This window comes from Moschus berezovskii, chromosome 24 (assembly GCF_049115385.1).
Source record: "Moschus berezovskii isolate FMDL1 chromosome 24, NW_MosBer_1.0, whole genome shotgun sequence".
Classification (NCBI taxonomy): domain Eukaryota; kingdom Metazoa; phylum Chordata; class Mammalia; order Artiodactyla; family Moschidae; genus Moschus; species Moschus berezovskii.
Window position 1 is genome coordinate 16,835,975 of NC_142483.1, and position 22,811 is coordinate 16,858,785.

The 22,811-nt window shown below is 36.6% G+C and overlaps 1 protein-coding gene across 1 annotated transcript in view; it reads right to left on the reverse strand.

The window, feature by feature from the left end:
• Positions 1 to 22,811, reverse strand: part of DNAH12 (dynein axonemal heavy chain 12) — a 182,956-nt gene that overhangs the window by 142,612 nt on the left and 17,533 nt on the right. The window contains exons 5-14 of the mRNA XM_088831634.1: positions 19,223 to 19,412; positions 18,523 to 18,595; positions 16,391 to 16,549; positions 15,992 to 16,187; positions 14,252 to 14,440; positions 12,417 to 12,573; positions 11,480 to 11,571; positions 6,243 to 6,421; positions 2,536 to 2,671; positions 634 to 759 (exon numbers count right to left, since the gene is read on the reverse strand). Of these exons, the coding sequence (XP_088687760.1) occupies positions 634 to 759; positions 2,536 to 2,671; positions 6,243 to 6,421; positions 11,480 to 11,571; positions 12,417 to 12,573; positions 14,252 to 14,440; positions 15,992 to 16,187; positions 16,391 to 16,549; positions 18,523 to 18,595; positions 19,223 to 19,412 (1,497 nt within the window). The remainder of the gene's footprint in view (positions 1 to 633; positions 760 to 2,535; positions 2,672 to 6,242; positions 6,422 to 11,479; positions 11,572 to 12,416; positions 12,574 to 14,251; positions 14,441 to 15,991; positions 16,188 to 16,390; positions 16,550 to 18,522; positions 18,596 to 19,222; positions 19,413 to 22,811) is intronic.

Sequence of the window (22,811 nt, forward strand, 5' to 3'; positions counted from 1 at the left end):
AGTAGTAGCTTGAGAACTCTTAGTTATGGCATGTGGGATCTAGCTCCTTGGCCAGGGATCAAACCAGGGTCCCCTGCATTGGGAGCATGGATCCCTAGCCACTGGATGACCAGGAACCCCCCCATTATTAATTTGATAATAGTTCTAACTTTTTAATGTCATTCCCACTTTTTAAAACCTTGTGGGTTAAGACTGTCTTAAGCCTGCAGGGCCATAAATTTTGCTAATCCCAAACTTATACTGACACATGAAGTTACTTTTTAAAAGTAGATGGCAAGGGACTCCCCTGGTAGCACAGTGTTTACCTGCCAGGAGATGTGGGTTCGATCCCCGGTCTGGGAGGATTCTGCACGCCTCAGAGCAACTAATCCTGTGCCACAACCACTGAAGCCTGTGAGCCCTACAGACTGTGCTCCACAGCAAGAGAAGCCACCCAAGGAAAAGCAACCACAACTAGAAAGTAGCCCCTACTCTCTGCAACTAGAGAAAGCCCACATGCAGCCAAAAATAAGTAAATATAGCAATGTGTATGTGTCAAAAAAAAAAAGTAGATGGCAAGTATGTATGAAAATTAAATGAACATTGAACTTAAAATATCAGAATACAAAAATACATAAGGAAAAATATATTTACCTCATCATTTTCATCAAAGACAGGATTAATTTTCCAAGGCCACATAAGGACAGCTGAATTTAAAGCTAAGTCTTCTGGAGGAAATAGAAATACATCTAAAAAGTAACTCATCCGGCGTTTGGATTCCTACAGAAGAAACTCCAGATATGTTAAACCGTGTAGAAAATCTAAGTGAGTGAAAGTGAAAGTCGCTCAGTCGTGTCCAATTCATTGCGACCCCATGGACTATATAGTCCATAGAATTCTCTAGGCCAGAAAACTGGAGTGGGTAGCCATTCCCTTCTCCAGGGGATCTTCCCAACCAAGGGATGGAACCCAGGTCTCCCGCACTGCAGGCAGATTCTTTATCAGCTGAGCCACAAGGGAAGCCCTAAAGCATTATGAAAAAGAGAAACAACAACAATTTCCAATACTTTTTCAAATTTCAATCTGACTCAGATTATTAACTGCTATTTCATATCACCCAAATCACATGAGTATTTCAATTACTATAGGATTATTTATCTGGCTTCATAGCACGCAATTGAAGACTTTTATAGTAAGAGGTGGTTCAGATGGTAAAGAATCTGCCTGCAATGCAGGAAATCGAGATTTGATCCCTGGATCGGGAAGATCCCCTGAAAAACGGAATGGTAACCCACTCCAGTATTCTTGTCTAGAAAATACAATGGAGAAAGGAGCCTGGCAAGCTACTGTCTGTGGTGTCACAAAGAGTCAGACATGACTGGAGGACTAACACACACACAAACACATACCATAACTTTTTACTAGTTTTCACTTGCAATTGACTTAAGATAAACGTACTTGATTATCCATGTATATGACTAAAAATGGTGATCAAATATGCATTTTTTTCCAGCAATCCTGTGGGGTTTTTTTAAGGATTTTACAGTTTTATTCTTATGTATTTAATTTTTGAATCTTTGATGACAAAGATTTTAACATTTTTTATTTTGTTTTGCATCTTCAATAACAGTACCACTTCTTTTGTCTACCATTAGCATATAGCAATTGTCCAGAAAGAGTTTAGGAGTGACTGGCAAAAAAAAAAAATTATTTAAAACCAATAGATTTACTTGAATAAGACATTAAATATCTTTACCCCTTATAACCTTCATTGATCTGTATGCAGTGCTGTAATTTTTAAGAACTGAAATACAGATTCAAAGGCTAATTTAAGAGTTTTTGCTTGATACACACATAGGATGTATATGTATATAATATATATAATGTTCAGAATGCATTATATATGTATTATATTGCACATAGAAATTAACCCAATAAAACCTGATTCATATAACTAGCTGTATTAATAGATTAAAGGAGAAAATGCCTAAGATCATACCAATAGTTGCAAAAAATAAAACTCAACATCCAAGCATAATAATGTTTTTAAACTAATTTTTATTGGAGTATAGTTGATTTATAATGTTGTGTTAGTCTCCTGTGTACAGCAAGTCTGCAACTGGATCACCAGGGAGGCCCCTGCGTCTCACATTTTTAAACAAAAATTAGAGTATAATATAGGTGAATAGGTGCATAACCTTGTGTTGAGGGAGGCATGAGCATATGTACTACTAAATGTAGAAACTATAAAAGAAAATATTTTTTAAACCTTTGTTAAGGATGCACATAAGGAGAAACTAAAGGAAAAAAATGATTACTGTAGAAACCAGGTTGACACCTCTAGGAGGTGGAAAAAGGGAAGTAATTATGGTCCGAAAGTCATATGCAAAGGATTTCTACGGTGCTGGCAATACCCTATTTCTTCACCTAGGTGGTGGCAACATAGTTGTTCACTTTATAACTTTGTTTAACCATATGTTTTATTAATTCTCAATATGTGTACCATATTTCACAATGAAAAAAATTTTTTTAATATGTAAATTTAGAAATTCCTACCTTGATCCGTGAAACCAACTCCTGAATTCCTACAGTTCGGGCCTTTTCTACATAAGATATAAGCTCCATCATTTCCTCTGTTGTCTCAGGAACTTTTAATGCATGCTCTTTAATTGCTTCAAATTCACTGCAAATACTGACATAATACCTTGCTTTATTATAGGTACAGTAATTAATGCTATATTACACTCAATTATGATTACTATAAAATAGGAACTGTGATCCTAAAAACAATAAGTTAGGTATCTTAAAATATTTAACTGTAACTTAACTGACACAACTCAGGATGCACCATAGATTTATAAAATCTATAAAATTAAGGCAACATTTTCAGTGTGAAATAGAGCATGCTTTGGATCGATCAGGTGTCTCTATATCTAAATCTTGCCTCAGCTGCTCCTAGCTTTGAGTATTTATGTGAATTTCATAGCCTTAATTTCCATATTTGTAAAATGAAGGTATTAAATTCATCTTGTGGGATTGTTGTAATACAATCATGAATAATGAATACAAAAGAGCCCAGCGCGTAATACACTCTCAATTACTGGTGACTATAGTGTTAGTATAATCATCAGCTTAATTATTACTAGCAGCAGTAATGTCCCTTGTGAAATATGGCAACTGAAAAGATCAAATCTCTGCATACATTTAAAAATTCCATGATTCTTTCAGAAAGTTTTTGTATGCATGAATCTATTAATAGATACCCTATACCTATACCCATTGTTTAACTAAGATATATTTCATATAATTTTTTCCCTATGCTTTGCAGTATCAGTATTGTCATGCCATTGCTAGAAATATCAGAAAAACTCCTTGTAAAAACAAAGTACAAAAGAGGTAAGTGATTTTAAAAATAAATTTTAGTTCATGCAGGTATTTCATTTATATTATGTAATTATACTTATTCATTCATTTAATAAATAACTGAATACCTACAGTGTGCTAAGCAAAGTTCTAAGCATTGGAGATATAACACCAAATAGATCAAGTCCCTACCATCATAAAGCTTACATTCACGTTGATGAGAGAGACAAAAAATACATAAATACATAACACAGTTAGGTAGTAAAAAGTTCTATGAAGAAATAAAAAAGTAAAGGGATAAAGAATGATGGAGTATAGAGAAAGAACCAGTATTTTATATAAAGTGACCAGGAATGATCTCTCTGCTGCTGCTAAGTCACTTCAGTCGTATCCCACTCTGTGTGACCCCATGGACGGGATCTCTCTAGAGAGGTGATAATTCAAAATGAGAGAAAGAAAAAAAAGAGTCATACAAATATCAGGGGAAAAGCTTCCAAGGAAGAAAAATAACAAGGATAAAAGCCTGAGGTAGCAAAAAGCTTCGAACAGTGTAGGAATGGCAAGCAGAGCAGTGTGAATACAAAAAAGAGGACAGAACATGAAGCTGTAGAGGGAACAGAAATCAGATCACGTAGGGCTTGACAGCATTTTTAAAAAGCTTTTTGTTGTTGTGAATCATTTTTAAAGTCTTTATTGAATTTCTTACAATATTACTTGTGCTTTACATTTTGGTTTTTTGGCCATGAGGCATGTAGGATCTTAGTTCCCTCACCAAGAATCCAACCCACACCCCCTGCATGGGAAGGCAAATTCTTAACCATTGGATCGCCAAGGAAGTCTGACGGTTAATTTTTGATTATCAATATTTTAAGAGTGGCTTCCCTGGTGGTCTAGTTGTTGGGAGTCCACCTGCCAATGCAGAGGACACGAGTTCGATCTCTGGTCCAGGAAGATCCCACATGCCAGGTGGCAACTAAGCCAATGTGCCACAACTACTGAGCCTGAGCTCTAGAGCCTGTGCTCTGCAACAAGAGAAGCTATCACAGTAAGAAACCCGCTCACTGCAAAAAAGAGTAGCACCCTCTTGCTGCAATTTAGAAAGCCTGCGCACAGCAACAAAGACTCAGCACAGCCAAAAATAAATATTAATAAATAAATATTTAAAATTATTTAGAAAAATAGTTTTTTAGAAGGATGTATTAATGTTGATGATGCAAAAAATAGATGATTCTACTGTGGGTGCTTTCTTCTTACTAGAGCAGAATCTGAGTCCCGTTGGAGCAACAATACAATTAAAAGAAAAGGAAGTGGAAGTTTCACGGCAGTCTAATGGCTAGGACTGCGTGCTTCCACTGCAGGAGGCACAGGCTCGATCCCTGGTCAGGGACCTAAGATCCCCCATGCTCTGTGGCATGGCCAAAAGCAAAACAAAACAGAAAAGGAAAAAAGGCAAACAAGATGAGTGAGAGCAAGTGTGCCCAAGCTGATACTAAACCAAACTGTGAAGTAAGAAAATTGCTCTTTAATAATTATTAATGAACGTGTAGTCACTCAGTTGTGTCCAACTCTTTGTGATCCTATCGACTGCATATAGCCGCCAAGCTCCTCAGTCCATGGGATTTTCCAGGCAAGAATACTGGAGTGGCTTGCTATTTCATTTTCCAGGGGATCTTCAGGACCCAGGGATCAAACTCAGGTCTCTGGCATTGAGGGAAGGCTCTTTACCATCTGAGCCACGAGGGAATCCCAATTTATTTAATAAATTATGCTTAACATAGTGGTACACATTTCCTCCTTTTAAAGAAAACAATTTATTTATTTATCTGGCTACACCAGGTCTTAGTGGTGGCATGCGGGATCTTTCATTTGTGGCATGTGGGATCTAGTACCCTGACCAGGGATCGAACCTGGGCCCCCTGCATTGGGAACAGAGAGTCTTAGCAACTGGACCACCAGGGAAGTTCCCATTTCCTTCTTTTCATGTTATCTAATTCACATTAAGGAACTTAGGAAGAAACCAAAGCATGAACGAGGCAGAGGAAAATGGACAACTTTTCAGCTGCTCTTCTGCCATGAGTTTATAATAAGACAGTTACTTGTTGAAAGTAGTAAAATTTTCCAGAAAAGTGACCAATATTACCAAAATAAACACTAAAAAGTCGTGTCAAACGTAAATCATTTTTAAAATTAACTATGGTGTTGTCATTGCTATCACTCAACGGGATTGTTAGAAAGGAAGTGTCTAATACTTTACCATCTTCAACATCATTGTATAATAAAATTTTGTACAAAATATGGCTAACCAATACTTAACTTTCTGACAGTCATATTATTTTATTGACTTGAAAATATTTATTGATGTGATAACTCCCTTTCTTGGGTATCTGTTCTCTGCTAAGTATGGTGCTAAATCCTTTACAAATGTTTTCTGTGATCCTAACATCAGTTCTGCAAGGCAAGGTATTATTTTTCATAACTGGCACAGCAGGAAATTGAGGCTCAGGGAAATTAAGTAACTTGCCTAGAGTCATAGAACTATATCATGGTAAAGCCAGGATTCAAATCCACGTCTCTCTGATCTCAAAGCATATAATTTTCTCACATTGCTTCTGGGAAAATAAACAGCTAACATTTCTTGAGTACCGTGTTCTAGGCACTGTGCTAAATACTTTATATAAATATTAGTTTTAATCCTTATTGAAGTTGGAGAAAAAACATTATAAGCACTTATATTTTAATCTTATATTTTTAAACAAGAATTGCTATTAGCAAACTATCTGGTTGGCCAAAAATTCATTTGGGTTTTCCTGTAAGAAAGCCAGTGGAATTTTTTTTTTTTTTTGACAACCCAATATCTCTTTTACCCTAAAACTCTGAGTTTGGCAACTGATTGTACTTACCTTTCATTTTCTTTCCTATGCTTTGAAGCTATATCATTTAGCAACATGTTTGCAAAGGCTCTTGCTTTGTTTGTTAGGCCTGTCTTCAAATCTTCACAATCCAAACGCACCATAGGGAAATGAACCCACTGAGGCAAAAGCATTATTTCTGAAGCAAGATTGAAAAATTTTCCTATAAACTTTAAAAAAGGATTTAAAATAAAAATGTTTAGAATTTTCAAATTCATCTTTGATTTGACAGTACAGAATTATGGTGAAATTCTTAATTATATGCTATAAGTATAAATCCATTTATTTTTGCCAAGGGATTAAATTTCTTTCCATTGTTGCACCAACTTTTCCCCCCAGTCCTTTCATTAAGGAATTTACCAATTTAACAGTAAATATCCAATACAATGCCATTTATAGCATCAAAAATATCTGGACATGTCACAAGGTGAAATTCCCCTCAGTAACTATTAAAAAGAATATGATCAAAGCCACCTATCTCTCAGTTTAAAAGCAAATCTTGATCATGTGACAATATGTATACCTCACTAATACTTGCTTGGGCCATTACTAATGCCTAAATTATTAATTTTACTAATTGAAAATTCTAGTTCAATCTTCAGGAAAATAAATATAAGAAACTTTTTGGTATTAGTCAAAATAACCCAGGAGAGAAACATTGTGCCCTGCTGTTACCAAAGTTCCAAGATATTGCAATTTATACAAATTCTTAATACCTAGACACACTGGGCTAATTTTTTTTATTCAAGCAAAGCAGCGTGGAAGAAAACCTGACAATTTATATTGTGACAAGCTTTATGGAAAGTGAAACATACCTGTCAACTTTGGGCAACTTTGACTTAATTTCACAATCCATCTTTAATGTTGCCTCTTTACCTTCCTCCTCACCTCACCTCCACCTCCCCCCAAAATGCCTCATATTCCTTTTATTCCCTAAGGAGACTTTTTCTTCATTTTCCTTGCTCTGAAGGCTACTTTGTTTTTCTAGTCTCCAGTATTTAGTTGACTGTGCTTAAAATTTTCAGTGTTTAAGGGAACTGAAGGTATTAATTAATTGGTTCAAAGGCTACACTGAGTAGTCTTGGTTCTTGGTTAAAAACATACCAAATAGTCAGTTGAACTGATGGCACCAGAATAAGGAGAACAGATGGCCCTTTATCCTCAAGGGCCATCACCCATTTTTTTCTGGGATGTAATTAACAGAAATGGAAAAGAAAAGGTCTTGATCAAAGAAAATATGACACGTTGGAAGCAATGCAAATATCTGAACAGACTTCAGTAACCTTTGCAGTAATATTAAACAGTCTAAAATACATAAAACTAGAATTGCAGAATTTTGAGGGATTTTTAAATTTTTTTAAATGAAGCAATAATGTGTGAATATTTTCCAAATTTGATAAGAACTATACAGATCTAAGAATCTCAGTCTTCTCAAGAGGAAGGAATACAAAAGAAACAACAAAAAAGCACTTCACAATCAAATAGCTGAGAAGCAACAAAAAAGAGAAAATCTTAAAAGAAGTCATATTTTTTAAATTATAGAAAGAAACCCAGAGAAGACTCCCAACGTGACAACGTGAGGAGTTCTGTGGACCTGGTCCCCAGAGAAAGTGGAGAATATTACGGTGTGCTAGTTGCTCAGTTGTAGCCAACTCTTTGCAACCCCATGGACTATAGCTCTCCAGGCTCCTCTGTCCATTGAATTCTCCAGGTCAGAATACTGGAGTGGGTTGCCATGCCCTTCTCCAGGGGACTTCCTGACCCAGGGATCAAACCCAAGTCTCTTGCATTGCAGGCAGATTCTTTTCTGTCTGAGTCACCAGGGAAGATCCTCTGGAGAAGGGAATGGCTACCCACTCTAGTATTCTGGCCTGGAGAATTCCATGGACAGAGGAGTCTGGCAGGCTATAGTCCATGAGATTGCAAAGAGCTGGACACAACCGAGTGACTAATACATTATTTTAAAAACAAGGATTTAATTTAAAACCTCTGAAAATGGTCGTAAGAGTATACATCTATTCGTGAAACTTTATGAAAATTTAGAAGGAAAAGTAAGAATCTGTGGTATTTAAACCTGGATTTCACCCTCCCTCCCTCCTGCCAGCTCAGAATGTGGAAACTCCACTCCAGGCAAATGCAGTCAAAAACAGAGGGCTCCCTCACCACCCAGGTTTCCGTTGGATGGCTTAACTAGTTTTGTTAAAGCCAGGTTCCTGGTGAATATAATTGGAAGGTGAGAACTCCCTTGTACCACACAAATACCACTCATGGAAGGGAGAGTCGACCTTGGTCATGGTACCACTGAGAATACTGAGACACCAATCACACTTGCCCTCGCTGGGAAGGTGGCAGCTCCATAGCAGAAAAGAGACAAGGCTAACCTCAGGTTAGTACTCTCTACACCACTGAGTCTGGGCTTCCCAGGTGGCACTAGTGGTAAAGAACCCCTTCCAAAACAGGAGACACAGGGAATGCGAGTTCAATTCCCTGGATTGGGAAGATCCCCTGAGAACTGCATGGCAACCCACTCCAGTATTCTTGCCTGGAAAATCCCATGGACAGAGGAGCTTGGCAGACTACAGTCCATAGGGTCTCAAAGAGTCAGACATGACTGAAGAGACTTAGAACACACGCACTCCATTGAGTGCTCGACTTCTTCAATGGGATTGTCACTGAGAGAAGCCTATCACTATCCCCATTCCCAGATCCAAGGCCTTGGCTCAGACATTTTGCCTGGAAGTGAAGGAAAAGCATGTCATAAAATATATACCTCCTAATGAAAGAGGAGAGTGAAAAGGTTAGCTTGAAGCTCAACATTCAAAAAACCAAGTTCATGGCATCTGGTCCCATCACTTCATGGGAAATAGATGGGGAAACAGTGGAACAGGGTCTGACTTTATTTTGGGGGGCTCCAAAATCACTGTGGATGCTCATTGCAGCCATGAAATTAAAAGACGCTTACTCTTTGGAAGGAAAGTTATGACCAACTTAGATAGTATATTAAAAAGCAGAGACATTACTTTGCCAACAAAAGTCCGTCTAGTCAAGGCTATGGTTTTTCCCGTGCTCATGTATGGATGTGAGAGTTGGACTATGGAGAAAGCTGATCGCCAAAGAATTGATGCTTTTGAACTGTGGTGCTGGAGAAGACTCTGGAGAGTTCCTTGGACTGCAAGGAGATCCAACCAGTCCATTCTAAAGGAGATCAATCCTGGGTGTTCACTGGAAGGACTGATGCTAAAGCTGAAACTCCAATACTTTGGCCACCTCATGCGACGAGTTGACTCACTGGAAAAGACTCTGATGCTGGGAGAGGTTGGGGGCGGGAGGAGAAGGGGATGACAGAGAATGAGATGGCTGGATGGCATCACCGACTCTGTGGACATGAGTTTGAGTGAACTCTGGGAGTTGGTGATGGACAGGGAGGCCTGGAGTGCTGTGATTCATGGGGTCGCGGAGAGTCGGACACGACTGAGCGACTGAACTGAACTGACTTGAAGACTAACAGCTATGTATGGCCAGAGAAAGAGAGAAGAAAGTCATTTGAAACCATGGCCTTTCCAGGATGACTTTCGGCATACCCAACACTGTGGCTCCCTGAGGAGCAACACTTGGTACTTCAGAGGGTGTGGGAAGCAAAACAGACTTCACTAAAATAATCTGCCCCGTTTCTAAACAAATAAACAAACAAATAAAAATAGCAAACTGGAAGGGAGACCAGGGCCTGGAATTGCTGCAGTATATTACCTAAAATGTCTGGATTCCAACAGAAAATTATGAGACATACAAAGAAACAAGAAAGCAGGACCCATACATTGGTAAAACAAAACAAAATTTAAAAACAGTCAGGGACTTCCCTAGCATTCCAGTGGTTAAGACCTGAGTTTCCAATGTCAAGGCCATGAAAGATTCCCACAGGATGCTTGAAGATCCCGCATGCCACAACTAAGACCCAAAGCAGCCAAATAAATAAATAAAAATAAATCTTTTTTAAGTATTAATGGAATTTTTCACAGAACTAGAACACAATTATTCTAAAATTTGTACAGAAATACAAAATACCCTAGATACTGTATTCCTAACTACCTATTAGGAATAGGAACATGTGTACTCAGTCACTCAGTTGTGTCCAGCTCTTTCCCAACCCATGATGGAGCCTCACCAGGCTCCTCTGTTCATTCTTCAGCCATTTGGGGTTTATTCAGAGCTTCCCTGGTGGCTCAGATGGTAAAGCGTCTGCCTGCAATGCGGGAGACCTGGGTTCGATCCCTGGGTTGGGAAGATCTCCTGGAGAAGGAAACGGCAACCCAATCCAGTACTCTTGCCCGGGGAATCCCATGGATGGAGGAGCCTGGTAGGTTACAGTCCATGGGGTCACAAAGAGTCCAACACAACTGAGCAACTTCACTTTCACTTTCAATGTTCTCTGAACATCTCTAAATACTTTTGGCCCTGTCTTATGTTACATTTCCTCTCTTCTTCACCTATAAACATCTATTTCAAAGCCCAGCCCACTTTTCACTTTTTCTAGAAATCTTCATCAATTTACTGATGTAAAAGTAGCCATTCCTTCTTCTGAGGTTCCATACCACTTTGCCCCTATCTCCATTCTAGTACTAATTTCAATATATTACAGTTGGGCTTCCCTGACAGCTCAGTTAGTAAAGAATCCTCCTGCAATATAGACAACCCCAGTTCGATTACTGGATCGGGAAGATCCCCTGGAGAAGGGATAGGTTACCCACTCCAGTATTCTTGGGCTTCCTTTGAGGCTCACCTCATAAAGAATCCACCTGCAAGGAGGGAGACCTGGGTTCGATCTCTGGGTTGGGAAGATCCCCTGGAGAAGGGAAAGGCTACCCACTCTGGTATTCTGGATTGGAGAATTCCGACACGACTAAGCAACTTTCACTTTCACAGTTGTTATTTCTATGTCTGGTTTCTATGTCCAATATAAGCTCTTGAAGATAACGTTTATATATTATTTATTTTTGCATAACCAAAATATTGCTATGTGTCTGAATGTGATGAAAAGTATTTTTGTTGAATCAATGAATGAGCTAAATGAATACAGGAATTATTAGATGAACATATGAGTTTACTAGAATGATGTTTTGAATAAGAAATTCTATTAACTCAAATTGATGCATTTATTTTTTAGAATAAAAAAACTTAATTTTAAAAATAAATTCAAAAAAGCATTAATGAAAAACAGAATTAACACATACCTTTGTGTATTCATCAAAAGTATGATCCTCTGACTGAAAAGTTTCTATCAGCTTAACAGCAGTCCCATCAATGAGCCAACTGTACTTTTCAACTGAAAATTAATAATCTAATTTAAATCTCAACAACACTCTTTTAAAAAGATAAAGTGCTTTTTATATAGTTATAGACTACAGCAGCCTATTTAATTAAATATTATTAATAGACTAATAACATACATTAACAGGAATAGATGTAATAACATAAAGCTAACAAGCAAACCAGATTAAAAGAAGACTTTTAAAATAAAAATAATAGTTTATATAAAATAACTTAGAGGTACAGATAAAGCTTCTTTGGTGACACAGACAATAAAGAATCTGCCTAAAATATGGGAGACCTGGGTTCGATCCCTCGGTTGGGAAGATCCCTTGGAGAAGGGAATGACTACCTACTTCATTATTCTTGCCTGGAGAATTCCATGGACAGAGGAGCCTGAAGAGCTACAGTTCATGGGGTTGCAAAGAATTGGACATGACTGAGCAACTAACACTTTCACAGATAAGCCAGTTAATAAAAGGTTTTGGTTAATAGAATGTCAAATAACAACTATTTATCCTGACCCCATAACATACTTGAAGAGATGATTAAGCTAAAGTTGTTAGAAATTACCTTGGTTTTGCCCTTGATTTAAATTTCTGCTTATATCAACATCCTTTCTCTCTACGTTTTGACTTTATGACCCTGCTCCAGTTAATATTCACCCTTTGGACTGAATAACAGAATTCAAGTTTCCTGGGTTTGATCCATGACTCTGTCAGAAGCCATGCCTATGCTCACTTCTTGCTCTCTCTCGTCTTTCCTAACAGATCCAGACAACCAAATATCTGACAAAATTCTAGTAAAAATAAAATGGCATTTATCACAAAAAAAGATATATAATACTTGTGTCACATATACCATATGTCTCATAATGTTTTCTTGCGCCTTCTAAGTTATGATGTACTGCCACCTTCAGCCTATCAAGAGCCCATTGTAACACGTGTTCAGGAAGTTCTGTGTCAAGATTCACAGGTGTTGAAGTTCCCGATAGCCAAGAGGGTACTGTTTGAACATTCTAACAGATATAAAAATGACAATTCATGAAATAAATATCTGTACAGTTGATCTATATGTAGATCTTATATTATACTTAAATTCATTTCAGGTTTCAATGGTCCAGGAAAAGATAACTTGATACAAAATAATGATTTAAAATATAAAACCTTAGTTGGCTTAGTTTTTTATCATTCAACAAATATCTATAAGGAATTATAATGTTGAAGTGATTATATTAGAAAGCTCTAGAAAGAACACACATCACTTGGATCTTGTCCTTAAGAAGTTCACAACTCAGTAGGGAACATGAAACACATAAAATGTCAATTTGTAAATATATATATTCATAACTATAACATAAAAATTAATATATATATATTAATTCATAACTACAATAAAAGTTCTAAAAAGAAAAATGTCATCTCAAACCAGGAAACTTTCTCAAAGAGAAAGCACTTTTAACTTACAAAAATCTGGAGGATGAAAAAAAAAATAGTTATGTACCTATACATTTTATAGAGCTTATATTCAACTAAAAAGTTTTAAAAAGAGCCATATGACATCACCCTGATGGCAGAATGCAAAGAAGAACTAAAGAGACTCTTGATGAAAGTGAAAGGGGAGAGTGAAAAAGCTGGCTTAAAACTCAATATTCAAAAAACTAAGATCATGGCATCCGGTCCCATCACTTCATGGCAAATAGATGGGGAAACAATGGAAACAGTGACAGACTTTATTGTTTTGGGCTCCAAAATCACTTCAGATGGTGACTGCAGCCATGAAATTAAAAGACACTTGCTCCTTGGAAGAAAAGCTATGACCAACCTAGACAACATATTTAAAAGAAGAGACATTAGTTTGCCAACAAAGGTCCATCTAGTCAAAGCTATGGTTTTTCCAGTAGTCATGTATGAATGTAAGAGTTAGACTATAAACAAAGCTGAGCGAGGAAGAATTGATGCTTTTGAACTGAAGTGTTGAAGAAGACTCTTGAGAGTCCCTTGGACTGCAAGAAGATCCAACCAGTCACTGCTAAATGAAATCAGTCCTGAATATTCATTGGAAACACTGATGCTGAAGCTGAAGCTCCAATACTTTGGCCACTTGATGCGAAAAACTGACTCATTGGAAAAGACCCTGATGCTGGGGAAGATTGAAGGCAGGAGGAGAAGGGGATGACAAAGGATGAAATGGTTGGATGGCATCACCAACTCGATGGACATGAGTTTGAGCAAGCTCTGGTAGTTGGTGATGGACAGGGAAGTCTGGTGTGCTGCAGTCCACCAGGTTGCAAAAAGCTGAACACAACTGAGCAACTGAACTGAACTGAAAGATATCTGATGAGTAGAGTCACAGATGTAGAAAAAAAGCTTCTGGCTACTAGAGGGTAAGGGGGTGGAGGGATAAATTGAGAGGTTGGGATTGACATATACATACTAATACATATACGTATGTATATGCATATATTTATATATAATAGATAACTAATGAGGACCTCTGTATAGCACAGGGAACTCTACTCAGTACTCTAATGATACACATGGAGAAAGAATCTTAAAAAAAAAAAGTGGATATACGTATATGTATAACTGATTCATTTTGCTGTACATTTGAAACTAACAACATTGTAAATCAACTATACTCCAATAAAAACAATTTTTTTTAAAGAAACCCAATGAATAAGGATAAAGACATACCTGCAGAGCTTCAGCTATTCGCTCAACCAAACCAAAGACAACATCTTCCAAATCTTGAAAAGTAGGATAAAATTCCATTTTATCATCATCAAAGGTCAATTCCATCTTAAATATGGGCAACCCTCGTTGATCTTCTGGATCAAAGAGTTTTACAAATCCTTCTACAGTTCTCTTTAAGAGATCCTTTAGCTGCATGATACCATAAGTTATTACTACTTTAGAAAGTACAAACCTTTAACTAAAAGTTTAGATCAGTGAGCTATTGCCTATAATTAATTCATTTTACCAATCCATTTAGTCCTGATAATTATCTTCATTCAGCACAATATGTTCTTAATACAGTTTAAAATAGAACAATATATGCAAACTTTAATTTTTTTATGAATATCAACAATCTTAAAATGGCAACTTAGAATCTTCCACATTCTTTAATTTTGTCCCTGGTTCCAGAAGAAGTTCCAGAAGACCCAACAGCATGGAAAAGACTGAGGGGTAGAGAGGCCTGAAACCCAGTTTGGGGGGTTGTCATGAGGTGATGGGCTTCCCTTGTTGCTCAGCTAGTAGAGAATCCGTCTGCAATGCAGGTGACCTGGGTTCGATCCCTGGGTTGGGAAGATCCCCTGCAGAAGGGAAAAGCTACCCGCTCCAGTATTCTGGCCTGGAGAATTCCCTGTATAATCCATGGGGTCACAAAGAATCAGACACGACTGAGCAACTTTCACTTTTCAATTTTACTTTCATGAGGTGATATGTGTCTGGGGCAAGTGAGAGTGATGTACCAAAGCTAGCTCCTACAATTACAAGAGCTAATTGTTAAACATTCAAGAATTCTGTGAGCCAGATACTAAACTCTTGGATGCCTGAAAATCAGCATGGTAGGAATATTTATACCATGGAAATTGGCAAACACTACAAATCAGGATTTTTTTCTCCTGGAGCATCAGATTTCCAGTATACCATTACTTGAGAGTGAAGCCACTGGAACTTAGAAATGTGCACTCTAAGTTAATAAAGGCTGAATAATACTTTGTTAAATATAACCAATTATTAGAAATGTAAACAAAGTAGACAGAGATTTAAATAACCTTCACAACATTTTTCATCTCTTAACTTCTTATCATATAATCATAGTCCTCTTAAGAGGATAAAGGTAAAAAGGAAATCATGTATATTTATTACAGTGTTACATATCAGATTTATATATATATATGTATACACATATATATTACCTTTAAAAAGGCAAAATTTATGGAATCTTTGGAGATCTTTACAAAAAGGAAAACTTTTTATTCAAAACTATTTTTCTAGAGTTACATTTTTACGATAGTAAAAATTCAAGGAGCCAATAAAATAATTGTATAAAATTCATATCCTCTGTCATTTAAAAATTATTAATAACATTTCAAATCAAGATTTTACTAAGAACAAAGTGATAATCAATTAACTTGGAATTTCATAAGTTCAAAAATACATTCTCTAGGATAGTCCTTTTATTAATTTACTTTAATAAAACTATAGATAATTAGCTTATAGCCTTTAAGCATGAGTCCAGTAATCACTCATAATGTTGACACATAATTCTAGAGTTACTTTATACTGCTTCCAGAAATGAAGTATTGTTCAGCTAACCTAGCAAAAGTCTCTCTCACTTTATTTCAAAATAATTATATAGCACTATACCTCATAAAATGCTAAATTAACTTTAATAACTATCATTTAAAATATACAAAATCTACTTACCTGATTTGACATAAGTGTGGAAACGCAGTTATAAAATGCATCTAGTTTCTCAGGTTTAATGTCTTCTAGTGCCTCCTTCTTGGTAAAGAGATTTATAACCTTTGGATACCACGTGTTCATTATCTTCTCTTCTGCCTTTCTAGCTTGTATTGATAAATCATTTCTTAGTGATTCACAATCAATTGGGCCTTTACCTCTATTTATGAAAAAAAAATGATTTAAAGCAAACAAACTGGTCATGATACAAAATGAGTGAAGCAAGTAAATAAGCTAAAATTTTTTTAAATGTAAAAACTTCTAAATATTTATCAGTTATAAAAATTATGTAGTCAAAAATATAAAGACTCAAGCAGAAGACATTAAAATTTTAAATGTTAATTAAAAATATGGGATTTTTACCTAATTCCAGTTAAGTCTAGCAAAACTGTATTGGCAAATGTTGTATAACCAAGGTCCAGTAAGATTTTCATGGTTGGATGAACAATGTGCAAATTAGCTAATATTTGGTTTCTTGTCTGCAGATAGTTAGAATGCCAAGGCTTTGAATAATCCAGGCCTCTGGAAAAGCAAAACACTGTATCAAACAGGATTCAAATGACACATTCTAAATTTTAGTAAGTAAAATCACTGCAGATGCTGATTGCAGCCATGAAATTAAAAGACGCTTGCTCCTTGGAAGGAAAGTTATGACCAACCTTGATAGTATATTAAAAAGCAGAGACATTACTTTGCCAACCAAGGTCCATCTAGTCAAGGCAATGGTTTTTCCCGTGGTCATGTATGGATGTGAGAGTTGGACTGTGAAGAAACTGATCGCCGAAGAATCGATGCTTTTGAACTGTGGTGTTGGAGAAGACTCTTGAGAGTCCCTTATACTGCAAGGAGATCCAACCAGTCCATTCTAAAGGAGATCGATCCTGGGTGTTCATTGGAAGGACTGATGCTGAAGCTGAAACTGCAATACTTTGGCCACCTCATGCGACGAGTTGACTCACTGGAAAAGACTCTGATGCTGGGAAAGGTTGGGGGCGGGAGGAGAAGGGGACGACGGAGAATGAGATGGCTGGATGGCATCACCGACTCTGTGGACATGAGTTTGAGTGTACTCCGGGAGTTGGTGATGGACAGGGAGGCCTGGCGAGCTGTAATTCATGGGGTCGCGGAGAGTCGGACACGACTGAGCGACTGAACTGAACTGAACTGAACTGAATATTTAAGGCATAGAACTAGTATCAAAGTGAGAAGACTGGGGATTGAGAAGAGAGAAATGTGGTCAGCAATGGGAAACTTAGTAGATAAGCATGTAACAAAAATACATCAAGAAACTCAAGAAAACTCAAGAAAGTCCACATTATTCCTACAACATGTTGAAAGTGCTTCAGAATTCACACAATACTAATTTTCTTATGGTTCTGGTTAAATTATATATACCAATTTATAACAAATGGTAAAATCTGTAACTGTTCAAAGTTTTAAAAGATTGCTTAAGAATAGTTTCTTGTATTTCTATGTATTTCTTGAGTTTTACACATTCATAGGTAAATGGTCTGTATCTCGTGCCTTTGTTGGTTTTCTGTGAGCTGTAGTTTCTGGGAAGTGAGCAGCTCTCATTCCTATAACTCTTGTAATCCAGTCATTCGTGTGCCTCCTTCAAGATTCAGTACGGCTGTGGTGCTGTTATCCCTCTGATAGGAACTCTAACTCAGTGTAAAGCCCCAAAGGTCTGTTACTTATTTTTATTTTATATTGTACTATATTTTATTTACAGTGTTGTGTTTGTTTCAGTTGTATAGCAAAGTGATAGTCATATATATATATATATATGAATTAACAAAAGCAGTTTCTGTCTTTTAATGGGATGCTCACGGTTTATAACATAAATGGCATTATTTTGAGAGAGGGATAACTTAGGTATGGTATTGGGTTTTTTTTCTTTTTGCTGCTTGAGGCAGTTGTAAAATAACTTAATGTAGCTTTTTACAACTGTGTATTCTATAGCATTTTTTTCATCTGGTGAAATTTTAACTGTTAATGTTTTTGGCATTGTGCTCTGTACCATTTATTAAATAAAAATTAAAAAAAAATTTAAGAGAATCTCAAGATCTTGAGAGTTCTTTATCTTCAGAGAGAATAAAGAGATCATTGCTGAGTAAGGAAGTCTGATGGGCCATGCATGAGTTCCTTAATTTCCACTGCACTCTGGCTCAGTTACCCTACATAAACAAAACTTGGTCCTCAGGATGGGTAGAAGAGATGGAGAAATCTGTCTGGCATACTCCAGAGCTTGCTTATGAAAGACCAAGTTGAGTTATACATCCATAAAGGTTTTCATAAGTGTATAATCAACAACTAGGTAAGTCCAATGTAGAGGATACATTTGGGGAGAAAAAAAAACAGTATTACAATTCTTTTACATGTTTTCAAAATACTTTTGAGCTTCATAATTTTAGCCTTGAATGTAAGATCGATCAGTTTATTTTCAGTCTGTTATCAAAACCTAGATGCAGTACTGTTTCAAAAGATTTACTCACACAGGGGATTCAGGTAAAGGGCCACCTTCATCTTCAAGCCAATTAATATCAGGTCTCACGAGAACACTTCTCACTAAAAAAGAAAGAAAAACAGTATTTTATAGATAGATAAATACTTCTTGAAAATCTCTGCAAGACCTAACTGAAATCAAAGTTTCAACTTTTGATAATGAGTAGTATAGTTTAATATACATCAAAATGAGTATAAGAAAAAAGTCCCTTGTTTGAAACAATTTTAAGCTTTTGGTACTATTTTGGCCCTACTTTGAAAGTGAATTTAAATACAGTAAAGCTTTAATAAGTCCTCAACTATTTTCATCTCATCTATACCAAGGTCACTGGCACAATAACTTAAAAAATTAATCCAATTAAAACTTTCAAAGGTTATTTCTCTACTAAATCTCTCCAAACACACTAAAACATTCTTACAATCCTATAAGTAATGTAACTACAACCATAAAGACAAAGTAACAAGTTAAAAAGCTATTAGTTAATGAGCACATTAAAAACCACAAAGTGCCCTTGAAAACGATGCCCACGAATTACAAAGATTTGGTTAGATTATAGGCTCAAAATTAAAACTCTAAAAGTACACACAGCTAAACATATAATGTTTATTATTCATATTTCTGCTTTTGATTGGGATAGGCAGGGGAACAAGCAAGCTTCAGTTCAGTTGGTGTGTGTTAAATCTACTTACCCAAATATCTCTTCATGCTTTTTTCAAAATCAATTGACACCTCTTTTATGAGACTTTGAACAAGTTCTTCTCGTTCTTTCCCTTCCTTCAAAGACTCAGGTACCAACATTAACATGTGATCCAGCCATTCCTGCTGAAGAGGCACTATCGGACTACTTTCTACACATTGCTTCAAATACATATAGTTGAACTGAGAATATAATAAGAAAAAAAAATGGTCTAAATATTGTAGCCTTTCAATGATATATGTGCAAATGTAGCACTTCGGACGGAGAAGGCAATGGCAAGCCACTCCAGTACTATTGCCTAGAAAATCCCATGGATGGAGGAGCCTGGTAGGCTGCAGTCCGTGGGGTCGCTAGGGGTCAGACACGACTGAGCGACTTCACTTTCACTTTCACACATTGGAGAAGGAAATGGCAGCCCACTCCAGTGTTCTTGCCTGGAGAATCCCAGGGACGGGGGAGCCTGGTGGGCTTCCGTCTATGGGGTCACACAGAGTCGGACACGACTGAAGTGACTTAACAGCAGCAGCAGCAGCAGCACTTCAGAATAAAAATATTATAAAAAATAACATGCTTTTAGAATAAAAATATTTTACCCCAAAGTACAACCTACAAAGAAACTATTTTATATATTTATTCATGATGAGTTCTCTCCAAACTAATGTTTTTAGTATACTCTTCACTTTCTTAAGACAAACAAAGATCCTTTGTCTAACTTACTATTCCTTCATTTAACAAATATTCACTAATTCAACAAATATAAAGGTACTGTTCCAAATGCTCAGGATATAGTAGTAAACAAAGCCCCAATCTCTTAGAGATAATATTCTGGTACAAAAGAATCATAATGTAATTTCATAAATTCTCCCATAACAAAGAGAAGTCTGACAAAAATAGACATAAACAAATGGAAAGATAGTACCTGAGCTTGGTAAAGATGTTTTAACATCACAAACATTTTAATTTGTCCCCCAATCAATTTAATGCAATACCAATAAAAGTATCTACACACATTTTTAAGGAACTAGACAAGTTGAGCCTAAAGTTCAAGTGGAAAAATAAACATTTGAGAATAGCCAAGAAATCCCTGAGAAAGAAAATTTACAAAGAAGAACTTGTTTTCAGTTCAGTTCAGTTCAGTTCAGTCGCTCAGTCGTGTCTGACTCTCCGAGACCCCATGAATCACAGCACGCCAGGCCTCCCTGTCCATCACCAACTCCCGGAGTTCACTCAGACTCATGTCCACAGAGTCGGTGATGCCATCCAGCCATCTCATGCTCTGTCGTCCCCTTCTCCTCCCGCCCCCAACCTTTCCCAGCATCAGAGTCTTTTCCAGTGAGTCAACTCGTCGCATGAAGCGGCCAAAGTATTGCAGTTTCAGCTTTAGCATCAGTCCTTCCAATGAACACCCAGGACTGATCTTCTTTAGAATGGACTGGTTGGATCTCCTTGCCTTGCTGCTGCTGCAAGGAGCAGTCGTGTCCGACTCTGTGTGACCCCATAGACGGAAGCCCACCAGGCTCCCCTGTCCCTGGGATTCTCCAGGCAAGAACACTGGAGTGGGTTGCCATTTCCTTCTCCAATGTGTGAAAGTGAAAAGTGAAAGTGAAGTCGCTCAGTCGACAGCGACCCCACGGACTGCAGCCTACCAGGCTCCTCCATCCATGGGATTTTCTAGGCAACAGTATTGGAATGGCTTGCCATTGCCTTCTCCTTGCCTTAGGAGACATTAAAACATACTATAAAGTCTCCCTAATGAGAATAGTGTAAATAAGTACATGAATAGACAGACCACTGGAAAAAAAACAAAGAAACAAAAGAAAGTCCAGAAATAGATACAACACATAAGAAAATGTAGCATATAATAAATGTAGTGCCCCAAATCACTGAAGCAAAGATGAAGATTTTAATAAACATTTCTGGAACAATTGGTCAGCCATTTGGAAAAAGATTAATTTAACAGATATCTTCCAACATACAGAAGAATAAATTCCACATAGATTAGGAGTTAACTGAAACAATAAAACTATACAAGGCCTAGAAAAAAATTAATAAAATTATTCTACATTTGAGTGTAGGGGAAAACTTTATAACTATGATTCAAATTCCAGGTATAGAAAAGAAAAAAATAATTAACAAATTCTGACTGCATAAAATTAAAATGCTTGCATGGCAAAAACCTAATAAAAGATAGCTGACAATCTGGGAGAAAATATTTGCAACATATATCTCAAATAAAATGGAAAGAATGCTTAAAATTTAGGAGATGAGTAAAACTTGAGGACGTTATGCTAAATGAAATAAACCAATGAAAAAAATACCTTATGATTTCATTTATATGAGGTATTTAGAGTAGTCAAATACATAAACAAAAAATAGAATGGTACTTGGCAGGGACTAGGGGGAGAAGGAAATGGCGAGTGTTTAGTGAGTGTAGAGTTTCAGTTTTGCAAGATGAAAATATTCTGGAGACTGGTTGCACAACAATGTGAAAATACTTAACACCACTGAACAGTATACTTCAAAATAGTTAAACTGGTAAATTTTATGTTATGTGTATTTTATTACAATTCTTTAAAGTTTTAAATAAATGTTAGGGTGAAATAAATAGAAAAATGAACAGGAGATATGAACCACAATTTCACAATAAAAATATTACAAAAATGGCTCTTAACCATACGAAAAGGTTTTTGATCTTCAAAATTAGAGAGAGCAAATTTAAACTACATTGAGATACCATTTGTCACCTTTCAGACTGACAAAAAATAAAAAATATGACCCCTATATTCTGTGGTAAGACTATGGTGAATCAAGCACTCTCACAAGCTACAAGCAGGAACACAAACTGGCACAAACCTTCTTGAGAGAAATCTTGCAGTTTCTAACTAAACTACGTATTGATCCAGAAGTCCCACTTCCAGAAATTGAAAATACACCTCCAACAATATGAAAACACACACAAGGTTATTCATTGCAGCAGAATGCTAGAAATATTTGAGAGCAGCTGAATAAATAACACACTGGTGTGTTCTGTGCAGCAATAAAAAAGAATGAGGAAATTAAGCCAGCACATCTTAAGCCTTAAACTTACACAGTGTTATGTGTCAATTACATCTCAATAAAGCTGGGAGAAAATGTAGATCTCTATAAATGTATATGGGGTGATTTCTGGGCTGTACTGTGAAGTTAAAATGCAAAAGAATATAGTATGATGCATTTTGTGTAAAATAGAAAGGAAAATAAGAACATTTATCTATTTCTTCATGAAATATTAAACACAGAAAGGATAAGCCAGAAATCAATGTCATCAGTTATTTAAAAGGGAGTAGGTTGTAACAGACAGAAAGTACTGGCTGGAGGAACAGGGTAGAAGGGACGAAGGATATGGTTTTGAGTATAGATTTGGATGCAGTTCTGACTTTAAAATATGCTATTGTTTCCCATCCTCAAAAAACGAATAAAGAAAATTGTAAGGATGAGAGGAAAAAGCCAAAATGAAAAAGAAAGAAACAAATGAACCTAAATGGATTTCAAATTAAAAACATAGCCACACTGAAAGGAGTATAGAACTAACCAAACTAATT